The sequence below is a fragment of the Thermobia domestica genome, chromosome 8, assembly GCF_964235325.1.
Source record: "Thermobia domestica chromosome 8, izTheDome1.hap1.1, whole genome shotgun sequence".
NCBI lineage: Eukaryota > Metazoa > Arthropoda > Insecta > Zygentoma > Lepismatidae > Thermobia > Thermobia domestica.
This window is the reverse complement of record NC_137461.1, coordinates 175865697-175884397: the sequence shown is the minus strand read 5'-3', so window position 1 is coordinate 175884397 and position 18701 is coordinate 175865697. Positions and strand designations below refer to the sequence as shown.

The 18701-nt window shown below is 35.2% G+C and overlaps 1 protein-coding gene across 1 annotated transcript in view; it reads right to left on the bottom strand.

The window, feature by feature from the left end:
- Positions 1-18701, bottom strand: part of LOC145693356 (uncharacterized) — a 1437468-nt gene that overhangs the window by 220865 nt on the left and 1197902 nt on the right. The window contains exon 29 of the mRNA XM_081769283.1: positions 16059-16260. Coding sequence (XP_081625409.1) covers positions 16059-16260 — 202 coding nt within the window. The remainder of the gene's footprint in view (positions 1-16058; positions 16261-18701) is intronic.

Genomic DNA, 18701 nt, shown 5'->3' with positions numbered 1-18701 from the left:
CGGAACTTACAATTTCCGGATTTCGGAAAATTATGAAATTCAGTTAAACTCCGGAATTCAGAAGAATTTCGGAACTCGGTAATAATCCGGAATTTAGAAAATTCCGGAATTGAGGAAAACTCCGGATTTCGAAAAAAATCGGAATTTTCCGAATTCCGGAATGTTAACGAAATCAGAAATGTCTAAATTCCAGATTTTTCCGAATTCCGGAATTATTCCAAAATCGGAATTTTTCGAATTCCGGAATTTGTTCAGTTTTACTTTCGGGAGTCCGGAAAGTAATAATACCGGAATTGGCTATCCCTAGTTTATACACAACCTTTCAGAACACTAAGCTAGTAGCTGTCTACAAACAAACAAGTAATGCAAATCATTTTGTATCCTCCAATACGTCATGTATTAAAATCCGACAGCAGTTTCAGTATCTATCCAGAAATTGCATGTATTTAGCTACTTGAAGCTGAGGTATGAAGAATTGTATTGTGTTATATCTTTTTGTGTCTTATACAACCCCGCAAACCACTAAATATCTAAACGGCTTTCGTTAAATCCAAGTTGTAGTACTCACAGGTACATCCATTTGTGTCTGTATGATCGTGTTACTAAAGCTCACTATGTGACAGCGTTAGTAAGTCTTTCTCTGCTCTCCCGTAAAGTTGTGGTACGATCTACTACAGGATAAAGAACCAATTATCAATTTAACCAAGTTGTTGTATTATTACACATCTGCTTCCGCCTCTGTCAACTTTGGTCGATCTCGTTGACGCGACATATTTGCTTTTTTATACCCCTTTCTTTGTTTACTGAACTAAACAGTAACTATTCTGAAATATACTACTGCGCATGCCTCCTAGATAAATATTTCTGATGTCAATAGTTTCCGTTTTGCCCAAGGAATGTTCTTTTTCTTATTCCCAGCATGACCCTTTTATTACATTATATGAAGAGCATGTAGGTCTAAATACCTCATGTATTACATAGAATGTAGGTTTAACTCTTCCAGCAAAGAAGAAACATGTGATCATAGTATACAACCCACAGAAGTGATAGCTGGCAATACAGTGGTCGTAATCCCTAACGACACACAGAGTGAGCAATGCCCTTCCCGCTGGTCTAGTGGCTAGCACGTGCGCCTTTGGTGTATGGTTTTCCGGGTTCGATTCCCGGCGGGAGAGCATCTATGACTTTTAACTGTTCCTTATGTTTCTGTGTTCGTGTCTCTGTCGTTATAAGTTGTTAGAAAAAGCAAGCTGAAGGAGTGAAGCAAGTATAATTAGCAATAAGTAAGTTACTTAAACACGTTCGGTGAGTCAGTTAAAAAAAAATGTGGACAATGAACTGGTTGTTCGCGCCGTCCATGCGAGTTCGAATCTATCTCGGCTTGATTTTTTTTTCTATTTGAGAGAAAGTGTTGTTTCTTTTCGCTACAGCCACTCTTTTCATATTTTTCGCTACCGTTCACAGTAAAGTAACTGATTATTCTTATTCTTTCTACGAATGATGAATCTTCTCTTTGGCTTCATGTCAAACATGCAAACGTAATGAAAAGACGCTGTCGATAATAATAATAATAATAATATGAAATATTTCTAGCTAACTCGTGTGTGTATTTCGACAGTATAATTTTATACTATTATGTGGAAATAAGTAAGGCTGGCTGGCGCCCCCCCTAATTTTTTCGATGCGCCTTATGGGTCCACGTTGTCCAACGTTGGTCCCATCTCACTATCACTTCTTGTTCTCTCGATATAAGTTATCGACATTTTGCCTAAAGAGGGCTCTGCCGTGGCTCCATTACTACTCATGACAATGACTCTTCGTTATTTTGCATTGAAATCGCTTATTTTTCTGATTACTATGAGTGCATACTGTCCAACGTTGCTCCCACCACTCTACAATTTCCCGTTCTCTCGATATAAATTGCTAATATTTTGTTTGTAAGGGAGATATGGCGTTACAATTATTACGTTTGAAGAAAAATTGACGAAGATATTGCCTTGCCACAAACAACAGCTATTGTTATTATTATTATTATTATTATTATTATTATTATTATTATTATTATTATTTTACTTACCATTAATGTTGCCTACCTTTATTTACAATGCAATGTGTTACTAAAAATCAAATCAAACAACACTCCTTGCCATTCACGCTCCCGAAGTCGAAATACATGATTTACAGTTCTCTGTGTTAGAGGAAAGCACATTTATTATAATATTCTTTCAAATAACACGTTTCACAAGTTACTTCACTTTCAATGTGTAATTTCATATCATCATTAATAATCATCTTGTTCCGATAGGAAAATAACCCCCATCCTGCAAAAAAAAGAAGCCTGACTGTAGCGAAAGGGCATGAACCTTCTTTATGCGATTAATCGGGTCCAATATTTCAATAAGTCTCTGCACACAAATATTTCAGTAAAAGAGGAAAAGTTATTCAAACTTTCTGAATACCTATTTATGGGCGAAATTTGGTTCCCGTGAAAGGTTTTAAGACTTTGAAGGGCCGCCATTTTGAACATTTTCGTCTGATTATTCTTGTTAACGAACTCATCAAGATATTTCAACAATTAATGTTTGTGCCAAGTTTCGTCTCAATCCGCTGAAATTTAGGGTGGTTATGGCATTGACAAATAGCGTTATACATATACAGATAGATAGATAAATAGACACACATAGGGAGAGAGAAAAAGTGTTTTGCTCCCTTCTCGCACCTGTGGTGCGTCAACGCTAAAGCGGGCCCCTTTGCAAAACGTATTGACCAGCCTAACCTAAATACAAACCTCTTACTTGCTAACGTAGAAACGTGGTCGGGAGGTGTAAAGCATGTAGAAATTGTATTTTTAATAACCATGAGTATGGTCCACTTCCAGTTTTTTCCTTTTACTTTTTGCAGCTACATCGGAACGTTCAATTTTTATTCTTTACTAGTTGCAAATGGCGTTGACATTCAGAATATGAAGAATTTTGGTGGCATTTGTTCGGATATTCTTCTCTTTTGAAATGAAGAAAAGAATAAAAGCAATACGCATAGACAAAAATTATTATCAGTACTAAACATTACCAATAATAATTGCTATGAAAAACTAAGTATGACCTCTTTTACCATCTCTCATGAGCTGCATGTATTATTAACAAAAAAATTTTAAAAATGTCCTGACAGAAGATTCGAACTAGCGACCATTACATTTGTAAACCATTACCTTAACCACTACACCAAGATCATGACATGGTGAACGTTTAGTTGTCGGCGTATTTGTTGTATTTGTGTTTTATGTTCCCACTTCAACAATTTTTATTTATTTCTCTAAGTTTAACAACTGTTTCTGTGTCGTCCTTTATTTACACTATGCACTATTCGTATTCACAGCTTGTGCCCCTCTGCAATGTCTTATTCAGATTAAACTTTTCTTTTTGCCCCTCAGTAAACATTTGATTGATTTAATTCTCATACTCTCCACGGATGGAGCGCAGGAATGCCAGACTCGAAGAATAGGTGTACATTTACTTTCCTGACAGATAATATCTCAAATACTTCACAGGAATATACCTAGCAGTTGTCAAATGCAGCCCTGTATATCGTACCCCATTAAATAAGCAGTACCCTTGGTGAAATTGATATATTTGTGTATGTTCTTATTCCTTATCCCTAATACACGTAAATAATTAACTGATCATATATGTATGAAAGATGCATCTTAATTTTTATTAATCACTTATGACATCTCTTTCCTCTAAATTCATTTCCGAAATCTGATGGATTTGTTGCTTCTGGCAGGCCCGTGCTGGCGCACCGGGACACTGGAACGTGTCCCGGTGCGCCCTCCGAAACATCACAGTATAAATAAAGGTACAAGTTTTCAGTAATAAATTTTAACAGTTTTATTGGTAAAGAACCCGTGAAAGGTGCAGTGCGCCCTTTACATTAGACGCCCTTGCGAAACCCCATCAAAGATGAACGATTTTATTCACTCTTCCGTACACCACCGTCCTGTACAATGAATACATATAGTTACTGTTGGTAAAAAAAAAAAAAAAAAAAAAAAAAACGTGAAAGGTACAGTGCGCCCTTTACATAAGGCGCCCTGCGAAACATCACATTATAGATACGTGGTTTTATTTATCCTGTATACTAGATTTGTATAATAAATTCAAATAATGACTTAATAAATAACCTGTGAAGGATACAAGGCGCCCTTTACATAAGATGCCCTGCGAAATATCACATTATATATTTTTTTTAAAATTTTATTCTTCTGCATTTCAGTTTTGCATTATAAATTCATACAGTTGCTATTGGCAGAGAACAGGTAAAGAGTATAATCACTTACAAAAATATTATAAAGTTATGTAGCTGTAAAACCAAACAATGTGATACATCAAGAATAGTTCGAATAGTCAAACGTACGATGCATTCATGATATACTACATTGACACTAGTTTCTAATTTACGATTTTTACGCAGCGAAACTTTCAGTCTTATTACGCATCCATATATCCAAGCACATTGATTGTTCCTGTGTGTTTTAAAGGAGTATTCGGATAATCACTACCTATTGTATTTCTAAAATATAGCTAATATTAAAAAATGTATTAATTTCTGTGAAGTGTGGTCTTTCTGTCACCACGACATGGCGCGTCCTCAGGTTGTGGATCGAGGAGAAGGTCTATAGATTTAGAGGTTAGCTTCGAATATACTGAATAAGCAATAGCAAACAGACGGCAAGGGGTGATCCTCCAGCTTAGGGATTTGATGTGGGGCTAACAACCTCATACTGTAAAAGAAGGGTTGTTCAGATATATTCGCAGAATCCTCGGATTAGAACTGATAACTTGGCACGAACTCAGCAAAGTAAAATTGGATTGAGATTTGGAACATAGAATATAAGAAATCTCTTTAGGGCAGGCGCGTTAAAAATTGTAACGAATGAGTTTAGAAATAGAGTATTAGGATGTTAGATGAGATAGTTGTTTTACGGAGAACGAATTAAAAATTGCCAACTAGAAGCAGGGCTTTTCGTTCACAAACGAATAATATCAGCAATTACATGGGTTGAATTTGTTAATGATAGATTTTCTTTTACTTCTCTTAAGGGTCGGTAGTGTAATATTATTGTTTTAAATGCACATGCCCCAACAGAAAATAAGGATGACGATTTTTTTTTTAAAAAAAGACAGTTTTTATGAAAGAATGGAACGCGTATTTGATCATCTCCCTCATTACCATATGCAAATTCTGTTAGGCGGTTCCATGCGAAGGTAGAACGAGAGGGTATTTTCAAACCGATCATAGGGAATAAATTTCTACATAAGGAAGATTGTGACAACGGCATTAGACTCGTGAACTTTGCAACATCCAGAAACCTTATCGTGAAGTAAATAGACTTGGACTCCATCAGATGAAAAAAAACACATAATCAAACTGATCACGTTTTAGTAGACAGAAGAAAACAGTCTAGCACAACTGATGTTCGGTCGTTCAGAGGAGCTGATCCTAATACTGATTACCACCTGGCAGCAGCGATAATAAGAGATAGACTATCGTTGAATAAAGGAAATATTCAATATCTGAAAACGGAGAGGTTTAATTTAAAGATGTTAGAGGAGAGCCAGATTGAAGTGTCGAATTGATTCTCGGTTTTAGAAGATTCGGAGTGAACTAGTGTTCAGGATACTTGGTTGAAATTAGAGATAACATTAAAATTTCAGCAAAAGAAATATTGGGGAACGCAGAAATACATAGAAACATACCATGGTTCAAGCAGGAATGCACTAAAGTAGTAGAGAAAAGAAAAAAGAAGAAACAGCCTTGGCTACAAAATCCGAGCGAAATAACTACATAAAATTTCATTGTCATCTGGCGGAAAACTTCCAAAACTTTTAGAACAAAGAAACGCAATTTCTGAACGCTAAAACTAATTAACTTGAAGATAATACTAAAAACAAAAACATTCGGGACATGTATAAATGCATCAACGAACTTAAGAAAGGGTTTCAACCTCGTGCTTATATATTAAAAAAGCCAACGGAACAGTTCTTACTGATCAGAATAGCATCTTAAATAGATGGAAAGATTTCTTTGACAATTTGCTTAACACATAGCCAGAAACTAATGTTCGTGGAGAAAGTGAAATGCACACAGCATAACCGTATATTCCAGAACCTAACCAGACGGAAATAGAAATCGCTATTACAAAAATTAAAGAAACACATATCTCCGGGTGTAGACAAAATCCTGTCTGACTTAATCTTAGCTGGAAGGGAAAAAATGTAGAGCAAGGCAAGATACACAAACTCATTCTTCTTGTCTGGAACAGGGAGGAATTACCACAAAAGTGAAAAGAATCAATCATTGTTCCAGTTCAGAAGAAAAGCAACAAAACTGATCGTAATAATTATTGAGACATTTCTCTTCTGTCAATAACCAATAAATCATCTTAAACATTCTATTAGCAAGATTGACTCCATACGCAGATGAACTTATTGGAGATTATCAGAGCGAATTTAGGTAAAACCGATCAACTATCGACCAGATATTTACCATTTGACTAATACTTGAAAAGAAATGGGAATACAATATCCTGGCACATCAGTTATTGACTTTAGACTCGGATAGGAGGAAAACATTTACAACATGTTTACAGGATTTGGAATATCGAAAAAGGTAAATTAATTAAGATATGTTTAAATGAAGCCCAAAATAAGATTCGAGTAGAGAAATTCTTGTTCACGAGCTTCCACTTTGAGAATGGCCTGCAACAAGGAGATGCGTTGTCGCCATTATTATTTAACTTTGTTCTGGAGAACACTCTATAGAAAATCAAAGACAGCAATCAGGTCCTAGACGAAATTGTATTTACCACGTTATGGCGTATGCTGCTGATGTAAATTTAATAGGGGATGAGAACAATAGAAAGGAATGCAGAAATCTTAATTAACGCTTGCAGAGATATGGGCTTAGAAGTAAATGCAGAGAAAACTAAATACATGGAAATTTGTCGGGATCGTCATACTGCATTATATGGATGCGTTAAAATACCAAATAATATTTACTTTCGACAAAATGGATACTTTCAAATATCTAGGACCATTATTAACAGACCAAAACCATAATGACTAAGAAATTTGATGTCAACTGAATGCAAGGATTTTGTATTATCATTCAGTTAAAAATATTTTGTTGTCGCGAATTCAGTTCAGGAATTTGCAGCATAAAATATAAAACGATAATCATGCCTGTTCTGCTGTATGGTTGCGAAATATGGTCACTGCCTCTGACGGAAAATAACAGATTGAACGTACTTGAAAACAAGATTCTTGGAAATATTCGGACTCTAAGAGGAACGAGAATGGGGAATGGCGGAAACTTCATAACGAGGAAGTGCATAATTTATACGTTTACCAAACATTGTTAGGGTTATCAAGTCTAGGAGGCTGAAATGGGAAGGTTATGTAGCCAGTATGGAAGAATTTAGAAGGTTCTAACTGGAAATCAAAATAGGAAAACGAAAATTAGGAAGACCGGGCTCAGATGTGAGGACAATATTAAAATGGTTCTCGCAGAGATTGGAATATAAAATAGAAACTGGGTCCAGTTGACTAAAGACAGAAATCAATGGAGAGCTTTTGTAAACGCGGCACTGAACCTCCTGTGTCCATAGGCCATAGAGCTGTATTAAGTTGTTGATATATTTAGCTTCTTTTTATTTGACAGAAATGTTATTAAGGAACTAAAAAGTTTTTCTCTTGTAAAGAGGATTTCGATTCGAGGTTTCTACAAATTAGCTCTTTACGTTAATACTAAAACAAATTTGGTGGTGATTTTGATATAAAATGGCACCCATACTTTCTTTCAAAGTATATATATATATATATATATATATATATATATATATATATATATATATATATATATATATATATATATATATATATATATATATATATATATCATCATAGGTATTCTGCCTTTATTGGCAGGTCACTTGCTGCAGCTGAGAAGCTTCCATGCTCCACGGTCCTCCGCTAACCTTTTCATCTTCGCGTATGATCTTTCTGTTTTAATATCATCCATTAATTGTAGTCTCCTTCGCCCCCTCCCTCTCTTTCCCGCCACCATACCCTCTAGGACGTCCCTCATGATACAATCTATTCTTAGGCAATGTCCCAACCAGTTCCTCTTCCTAATAATATCTAAAAGTGTTCTTTTCTCACCCACCATTTCTAACACTCTCTCATTCGTTTTTCGCTCGACCCAACTAATTCTTTCCATTCTTCTCCACACCCACATTTCGAAGGATTCCAGTCGATTTTCGTCACCTTTACGTAATGTCCACGTTTCCGCCCCATACAGTACAACACTCCACACGAAGCATTTTATGAGTCTTTTTCTCAACTCTTTATTCAAGGTTCCACAAAACAGACTTTTCTTCCTCCTAAAGGCTTCTTTCGCCATTCCTATCCTTGCTTTTATTTCACGTTCGCACTTCATGTCATTACTAAGAATACTACCCAGGTATCGAAAACTATTCACTTGTTCTATTTTCTCCCCTCCTACTTTTATATTTGACACAGACCCCTTCGTTCCAATCACCATGGCTTTTGTCTTTCTAACATTTATTTTCATCCCATATTCTTCAAAGCCCTTTCTCATTTTTTCTAACATTTTATTGATTTTCTTTTCAGATTCTGCAAGAAGCGCCATATCGTCTGCAAATCTTATGCATCTAATCATTCTACCTCCTACCGAAATGCCATCATCATCATGTAGGCTCTTTTTCACTATCTCTTCTAGATAGACATTAAATATATATTCCCGTTTGTATGGGCGCCGTTTAGTAGACTTGTCCACCGCCCTCAGGAGTATCCCAGCACGGGCCTGGCTTCTGGTACACAATCGTTTAGAAAAAAGAAGCAACAAATGCACCAAATTTGGGAGGTGAATTTAGAAAAAAAGGATGACATAACTAATAGATAAAATTTAAGATAAATCTTTCATACAAATGTGATAGATTAATTATTTACGTATCTTAGGGATAAAGACTAACAACGTACCACCTGATGGTTACACGAATTATCTAACATCAACACGGGCAAATTTTATAATATATTTTTCATTTCCTTTCTTTCCAGAATTGTAAGCAAAATTTACGAGGTGTTTTCCACACTGTGTATAGATATCATCTATCTCAATTTGGCACGACCTTTTGCGTTTGAAATGTCAAAATACTAACTTTTGTTTTGTAGGCATATTTTTTTGATTTAGCTTGCTGCCAAAAGACTGTATATATATATACCGTGATTTTTCATATTAAACTTATCTGATATTATGACTCTTTATTAGAACGCTATAAGTTGTCTCACTATGCATACACTCACTTGAATATAATGATCAGCTGGTAACTACATTTTGATTCCGTTTACTTCTTACCGCGTTTTTTTCTGGTGTGTTATTTTATATATGATGCAGGGTCACAAATACTTGTGAGAAAAAGTACTACTATAAGTTACATTATACAGCTTGGGTCTGAGACTATTCAATCTTTTCCAGAACTTATGAGTACAGGATGTAAAATTTTATTTTTGATACGCACAAGATGTTTAGGATACCGTTTTTGGATTACAGAACTATCTACTTTACATCTTTTATGGTTTACTTTTAAGACACTGCAATTTGGTAGCTGATAATTTTGGTATAACATTTTTACTGACTACAAGTTTTTTTGTTTGCTTTGATAACATTTTTATTATTTTTCAAAGCCTGTTTGTAGACAACTTTTAAAAATTTACGAAAAAATACAATTGAACATTATTCTCTTTTTTCGTAATTTACGAGAATTTTATTTGCACTGTTTTTACTTTTGCATTTTGGAAAGGTTTTGCGTTTACGCCTAATGTTTTGGAATTATTTCTTTAGGTCATCATGGTACTTTGCATTAACGGGGAACAAATAAACCTTTCGTACATAGACAAATCTTTACTAACAGGTGGCCATATAGCAATTAATATTTACTTGCTTTACTACTTCGTATATTAACAAACAGAACTTGATCTGAGCAATACAACTGATTTCCACGTAATTTTCTCTTTTTTATGCTATGCATTACCTCAACCACCACAATTTTTGTAAAGAAACAAAATATATTTAACATACACATACATTCTTGGTTAAGCATAGTGGAAAGGAGAACCTTTGATTTTAGTAAAAATATTCCTTTGTGTAAAGACACATGTGGCTTCACATTTGGGTGAATCGATCTGCTGCCCGAGACATATGTGATGTAGTAGTACTAAGTGTGCTCAATATGTCAGTGAAGTTTTAGGTGCAAAGCTCAAAGGGTGTAGGAGATACAGCCACTAGAATGTCACATGGAAATACATGTTATAGTTGTAATACATAGTCCAAAACATAAGGGAGACGTCTTATATCTATTATTTCCTCGAAGTTGTAGATGTTGACCTGCTTAACATGCACGTATAATATTTAATCATGATAACTACTGAATGAATCAGGGTAAATGCCATAAGAGACGATCCAAATTATAGGAAGGTATCACTGTCGTAATTTGTGCCCTTTACTACTGAGCATTCAGAGAATCTTACCTTTCGTCCAACGGTTTTCTAGGGGGTAATACTATTCTAGGGGCTCAGCCCCTATTGTTACTATTACGAAAGGTACATTGTATTAAAGTAAACGACGAGTATTTCTTGCGAAGATAGTCCACCAAAACATATCTCCAGGAGGAATAGTGGACAGTTACACGTATGAAATTTATATGTTAATTAGTCTTGTTGCATTGTATGTTTTTTAAAAGAAAATTAAATCATCGAATTTCACGTTCCACGGTTATACTGTGTAGGGTACAGAAGACAGTGATCATGACAATGAACGAAGTGGTAGAATGAATAAAAATTGGAGGAAACGGGAGAATCCGAGAAAATTCACGCACATGGTGTTTGTCAACCGCTAAACCCATTTGGCACGAGCTGGCAACGAACCAGATACCCCACTCACATGAGATGAACCCTGTACTACTGAGCCACCGCGATCTAAATAAAGTTTTGAAGTAATTAGTGAAAGATAGATTATTCTTTCTTGTCTTGTTAAATATTGGCCACTTCCTTGTCAAAATATGCCTACTTTTTTATTATTTTTCTCAACAACACAACATTGATAGTACCTGCATTTAACCCTTAACGAGTTTTCGTAACCATTTGGTTACACATTTTTTGATTTTGACTATTGGGTTGAAGAGAGTTATATTTCGGTATTGTTCGTTGCAGTTATTTGTGTACATACTATCTGCGATGGGAGAGCAGCTATTGCCCCCTTGTGACAACTCTGGTGAATTTTACGCGGGAAGTAGTGTGTAGATATGTTGTTGTTTTGCAAGCAGACAAAAAATATTAAATAATGAAGATAAATAGTTTATGTTTTTATTTTCCTCGATATGTTTTTTTTTTTTTTTTTTTTTTGTAAGTCATTGCCCAACAATGTGCAAGTATGAAAACGACATAATGTCAAAAATTGATTACTATTTATGATAAAAATATACTACGTAACCATTCGGTTACATTGTCCGGTAACGGATCAAACGTATACTTTGTACAGGAAAAAATACAATATATTGGACTAGCTTATATTGATGTATCATTTGATATTTTTATAGAAATCTAACGTGAAAAAGAAACATAGTACTCTGTTTATTAGTCAAATTTTAAATTTTATACAAAGGCTCAGTATGATATAGATATATATAGATGAACAGGGAAAAATTGTGATAGGCTATTTACTGTTTTGCGGCTGACTGTGTTTCGTCAAAAATGAATGAAGAACTTACCTCCGTTGATATATCCTATGGAAGGAAACTAATAAGGTCAACAGTAGTGATCTTTTTCTCTTCTAATCTATCGGATTTCGGAACCTTGGATTCAGAACCTGTTCTTACTTGCAGTGATTCAGATCCAGATATAGTACAGAGTGAGGCATCAGTCAGTTAAGACCCCTGTAGCACAGGAACGTCTTGGCACTCACATTCGATACCTGAGGTATAGTATAGAGTGAGGCGTCGATTAGTTAAGACCCTTGTAGCACAGGAACGTCTTGGCATTCCCATTGGGTTCATGGTATATGTTTTTCAGGTGGATAATGGACCATATTGTTTGACATGGTTACCCTGGTTGCCATTTTGAAAGCCGTAATCTTGGATCCAACTTTGGATTTTTAAAATGGAAGGTGGTATGTGGGGTATCATTTGACACGACCTCAATTTCATGGAAACAGTGATGCACAAAGGGTGAAAATTTGGCATTACAGCATTATTAGCTCCAGTGCTATCCTTCTTGAGCAAGACAAATTGCAAAGCGCCTCTGCCAATCCGCATGAATTCGCAACAGCATGTCCGGGTCAACGGTTTCACAATATTGCAAAATTCGCTGCATCAAATGGTGGATATCAAGGACGGGTTCTTGATAAATAAGGTTCTTTAGATGACCCCAGAAAAAGAGCTCTAGTGGCGTAAAATCCAGGCCACTCTATCCGTCTCCGTCGCCTTATCCAATGTCCTGGAAATGGTCTATCGAGCCTTGGCATGAACATAACGCATAGTGAGGTGGAGCTCCGTCTTGCTGAAAAATTATGGGAAATTACCGTCCTCATTCAAGAGAGAGGACCCTGAGTTTTCAGTCGTGTACATTGATAACTTTTTACAAGTGTGAAATTAATGCAATATTTGGAAGGATGTAATGAAAATCTCAACTCTTCCAACAATGAGACAAAATCGTTTAGGAGGATGTCCTATGGCATAAGATAAAATTTTGTCAAAGAAAGGAAGAGGAAATTATGATTATTATAGTGGTAACGATATCATGTTATAAAGTGGATAAACAATAGGTGTGTAACGATCGGTAGCACGGTAGCAGGAATTCATCCACTAGAGTATGTAAAGAGGTATGACAAAGCGGAAAAAAGTTGTTCGTGTCCTGATATCATCAACGTTATAGCAAACACATGAGAAGTGTAGATAAATCAAACATGTTCATAGAACTCTGCCGTACACCAATGAAATCCAAACGATGGTGTCTTAGAATTTTTGGGTACATGCTAGATTTAGTTCTTGTAAACAGCTGGTTACCTTACAAAAGAGAGTGTAACGTACTTAGGAAATCATCCAAACATCTTAAAGTGTTTAGGGCTGATACTGCATCTGCACTAGTATCATGAAGAAAGCATAAACGAGGGAGACTATCTTCACAAAGCTTGGGCGAACCTCAAGTGAAAATATGTCGACCTGTTGCTACGTGACCAAGTGATGATACAAGGAAAGATTTTGTTGCTCACTGGCCAGCCTACACATCTAAGGGAAGATGTCGTTTTTGTAAGTCGGGAGTAACAACTCACTAAAGAATTTCTTTATGCGGTTCCATCTGTAAGTATATGTATCACGATAAGGAATGTTTTTGTCACTTGGTAATTGATATCCTTTGTAGACCCCTAAGTCACTGTTACACTACGTTGATATATTCAAATTTTAAAATATTAAAAGTGAAATAAAAAAGAATATTCTATAAAACTACGCATATATTTGAATATCATATTTATTCAATCTGTATTTTCAGCGAAATGTAAATATTATTATTTTTTCTATGTGGATTCATAGATAGTACCTTACATTTTCTTATAAAATTAATATTCAAGATTTACATATTAAATCCTATAACGTAAACAACTCCTACCATGTTCCATTTACTTCTCCTTTCTTATGAGACTGCTTTTCTTTATTACTATTCTTTATGGCTACAAGTACTCAAAAATCACTTTACGGAAAACTGTGCCAAGTAACCATTTGGACACAACTCAGTTTTCGAAAAGTATTGGCGGGAAAATTTAGAAAACTAGTTTCAGATGATATACAGACCAAATAGACGACATACTGCCAATATCATAATTTTTTGATAATTTTCAAAGGTAGTGAACCGTTAAGGGTTAAAATTAGTGCTTTCGATCGATCCTCTCTGAAAACAACGGAAAGACTGGACTTTCCCCAGCTTACGCTCGTAAATTCACGCACAATATATGAGCTGCATTACGCGAGTAAACTCATGTCATTAGTTTACGTGCATAATTTAGACGCGTAAACTCACGGTAGTGTTTGCTGGGCATTATGCTGCAGACCAACATTAAACAGGTGTTTGCTTCAGGGATAAAGGATTAGAAATGTTTTCCAACTGCAGAATTCCATGTAACGCAAGATTACATCCGTTTTGCAAAATGAAGAAGAAGAAGTACTTTCTTGACACTTGAGGCTGTGGTTTCATTGTTCAAACGTCTTGAGGGTGAGTGTGAGTGAGGGTTAGCAAACATGTCCATCTCTGCTGTTAGTTGTTACCGGGTAGTGGTCAGGTTAAATAGGGTGTATCTTGTTAGCTGAAATCTTGGTAAATGTATGTGTAGAAATTCCAATACACTACGCCGCGGTGGCTCAGTGGTAGAGCGTTCACCTCTGGTGCTTGGGGTCCCGGGTTCGATCCCCGCCCCCGCCAAGTGAACTTTGTGGTGGACAAACACCGTGTGCGTGGGTTTTCTCGGGGTTCTCCCGTTTCCTCCCACTTTCTTCATTCCACCATTTCATTCATTACTCATCATCACCGTCTCCTTTAGCCTAACCGGCATAACCGTGAGACGTAAAACTCAAAGATTTCATTTCATTTTCTCCAATACACTAGGAGCTTTACTCTCAAAAACTGTTGTGTGAATGTGTATATATACATGAAATTTTCCAAAATATACACAGATGGGAAGGATAATATGTTCAGACTTTGAAACAAAGGTCTGCTAGGTGAAATAAGCATAGAAAACATTACTCTTTTCTCTTTTTCAAGTAAGAAAATAAATTTCCGCTAGAGCAAAATTCCCTCAAATATAACTTCGTATGTTAACAGTGAATGACAAAATATCATGAAACGTAATTCTGAGGTTAATTATTTTTATTGGGTTGAATTTACGAAAAAATGTATATACTTATTCCTCGTTATAACCTTTTGTATATGCTTATTCCTGACAGACTTTCAGATATTGAAGTATCTTACAAGTTGGCTTCCTTATTAAATTGTAAAGGTCCTCCAATAATATGAAAAAAAAAAATTATAGTATAGCTCGTTACTACATTGCAGGCTTACTTTTTTATATTTGTTCTGTTTTCATTTATACGAAGCTCTTTTCTGTCCATGTTTCTAGTGTTAAACAAATGTCTGCGCAGTTTGATGAAATTTGCTATTCTTTGTTTGGAAAATTTAAAAGTGCATTTGAACCGTCACCATGGAATATAGTATTATGTTGTTTTATCAGATTGAGTAAGCCATTAATATGTCACACGAAAAGAGTTTGGTCAAATATTGAGTCCTGAAGGATTCCACAGTTGTCAGGTTATAAGTTCGATATTTTTGGAAGCTATTTCCAATCACTGAATATCGTCTTTTACGCACGACTCGTAAAGACCTATTCTTCTTAAACCGTAATGATCTACTTTAGCCAATAATAAACACTAATTCATAAGGTCAAATCTCTAAATATATCTTGGAAAAGACCGAAAGCTATTCCTTTTTTACTTTCGTAGTGTAAATACTTACAGAAAATTTTATATATCATTACTGATAGTCTTTTTGAAATCCGTCTTGGTTTTATAAGAGTATATTATTTTCTTGCAGGAACGTGATTACTCAGTTGAACATTAATTTCTCGAGAATTTAAGGTACATTGTTAAAATGGAAATTTCTCTATAAGCATCAAGATACGATTTTTCTCTCCTTATATATGAGAATTGACTATGCCATTTTAAACTTGCTGAGGAATATATTAACTACCACTTTCATAATATTATGTAACAGGCTTCCATACTTAAAATATGCGATAGTAAGGGAGACTTTGATACCACTTTTGGTGGGAATGACTGCACATTGAACTTTCCATTAAGTTGTGTATCTGTTTCGATGTAAATTCAATGCCGAGAAGCAATATTAAAAATTAAAGCAAAACTAAAATTCAAAACATCTTACCAAGATCTTGATGGTGAGATTTCTCATTTCCTTCGATATACAAAAGACTGTATCCTTCCCATAACTTAATATGTCCTTGTTCGCATTGTGGGATGATGATAGTTTGGCTGTGCTTCACAAGAAGTATTCCTGTAAGATAATCTGGTGTATCTGTACAAGGACGACCTGCCTCTCCTTTAGGACCTGGTGATCCTGGTGGACCCTAAAACACAGTATCTTTATCATTGCCACTGTCGAACTTTGCACTACATTGAATACCTAATAAACATACACCAATCAACAAGTAGATTTATAGGGAAGAAATAATTTGTACCTTTTCAAATTTACACAGATTTGAATACCAATTACCAAATACCAATTATGACCTGCACATATCTTTTAATATTTTACTAACTTTATATGTTCTGTTCTTGTTACTTTTATTGTAATACTATATATATTTTTTGTAATTATATAAATTGAGAATTCGAGACAATTAGTAAAAGAAAACTTACCAAGTCTGGTAGCATTGGCTGGTTAAGAGCTACATGGTAATGAAAGGAATGAGGAACGATCGGGTTGCTTACGTAGTTACTGCCCGTGTCCGAAGTATCCGCGCAGTAACTTTTCTATGAACATCTACATAAAATGATTAAAAGTAATACATCCCACAGGTTGAGCGGGCCAATGTTACTGCAAATATTTAAACTGAAGATAGTGAACACTGGCTCTTTGAAAAGTAAGTCTCCTTCCATTATAGAATTGAAGAAAACAACGCATGGAGCGCTGAATTTAGTGAGCTCATACCAGTAAGCTAAGTCGAATGAAAAGTCCCTTTCTGATTCTTAGATACAGGTTATATGTTGCCGTTGTAAGGAACTTTCACTGGTAATGCTGCATTTCGTTTCCTAGTTTTAATCATACGTATCTTCATTGTCGCTTTATTATTGTACACATCGCTACGAACATATTTATACAAATTTGTTATTGTATGACAATTATACTGCCTTTTTATACGTAGCACTAACCTCATACTGAAAGAAGACGCATTTTTTAAACATCGAACTTTTATGGAACAGCCTGTAGTCGCAATAAAAAGAGATGATTGAACAAAAATTAATAAAGGAAAAATCAAATAAAGTCTGTTTCACATAAATGTATTTCTTCTGAAACTACTGATTTGCTTATTCAAGTAGAAATACATTTTGTGCGGGCCACGGTGGCTCAGTGATAGTGTTTACTTCTGGTGTGTGGGGTCCTTGCTACGATCCCAGGCTTCATTAAATGAACATTGTGGTGAACAAACACCGTGTACGTAGGTATTATGGAGTTCTGTTTTCTCCCATATCGATCATTTCACTATTATCATTACGATCATTACTATCATTATTACCATTACTATCTCCCTTAGCATTGGTGCATAGTCGTGGAACGTTTAACTAGAAATAACTGTAAATGAATGAACTATTTATTCAAATCGATAAATTGTTCTTCGACAACAGTTAATCTATGAGGGTTAATAACCTGCTGTCAACACCAAAGCTTTTTCCTATTTAATAAACGCTAGCCACATAAAATAATTCTTACTTGTTTGAACTTTCTGTTAGTTTAATCACTTCTTGATTTTAGCACTTCTAAATCTAAGCTGTATTCTTAGGTGCAACTGGCTTTTTCCAATATAAGTATTAGGACATTCGTACATACTTTGCAAATTCCAGAGAGAAGATCAATAGGTATATAGCTGTGTAGTTTTAGTTTGTGTCCTTTCCTATACAGTAGTACGATCACGGAAGTTGTCGGGAACTTGACTACTTTATATAGCTTACATAGAGGTGCACTAGATGTTTTCCGTTCTTTGCCACGTTAATTTAATATGACTAATGTAATTCGATGTACTATTGATATAAAAAAGTTCCAAAATAAGCTAGTGCCTCATTACCAAATTGTCACATACGAAAAGTGTTGTTTAACTCAAAACTACAATATAATTTATCTTGGAATACATGCACCAAAGAAAATTTTCATTTTGTATACTGAAGGACACTACGAATTAATTACAAACATTACAACGCTATTAAACAAGAAAAGTTATTGTCAGTATTGATTGAAAGGTTATCATCATACAGAAAATCATAAGTGTCACTTCAAATGCACAATGTGTGAAAAGTATAATGATGTTTATGATGATAATATTATATTCGAGTGCATTGATTGTCATAGACAGTTTTCTAGGAAGAATGCTTTGCCAATTATAAAACGTTGATTGTTCGCGGGAAGAGTACATGCGAAACAAAAAGAATCTGTGTCCAATGCGGTGATATGATTGACATGTGTGCACGCAAGTCTGAACATGAACGTGGTAAACGTTATTGTAAAACGTGTTATACGTATGATCATATTTGTTTTGTTCAAACTTTGCTATGGTACACAATGTAGATACCTTTTGTACATCATCTTTGGTGTAGAACGATGTTACTTCCTAAATATAAACAGGGAGAACAAGAACATGTGAATTTCGTGAATTGTATTCGTGGCTGCTAAAATGTAAGTACATGAACCTTGATGATACATGCTTTGTATCCGGAGATAAAAATTAATTACGTTCGTTTGATTTAAAGGATATTGATGGATTTGTTAATCATGTATTAATAAGTCAACCAATGT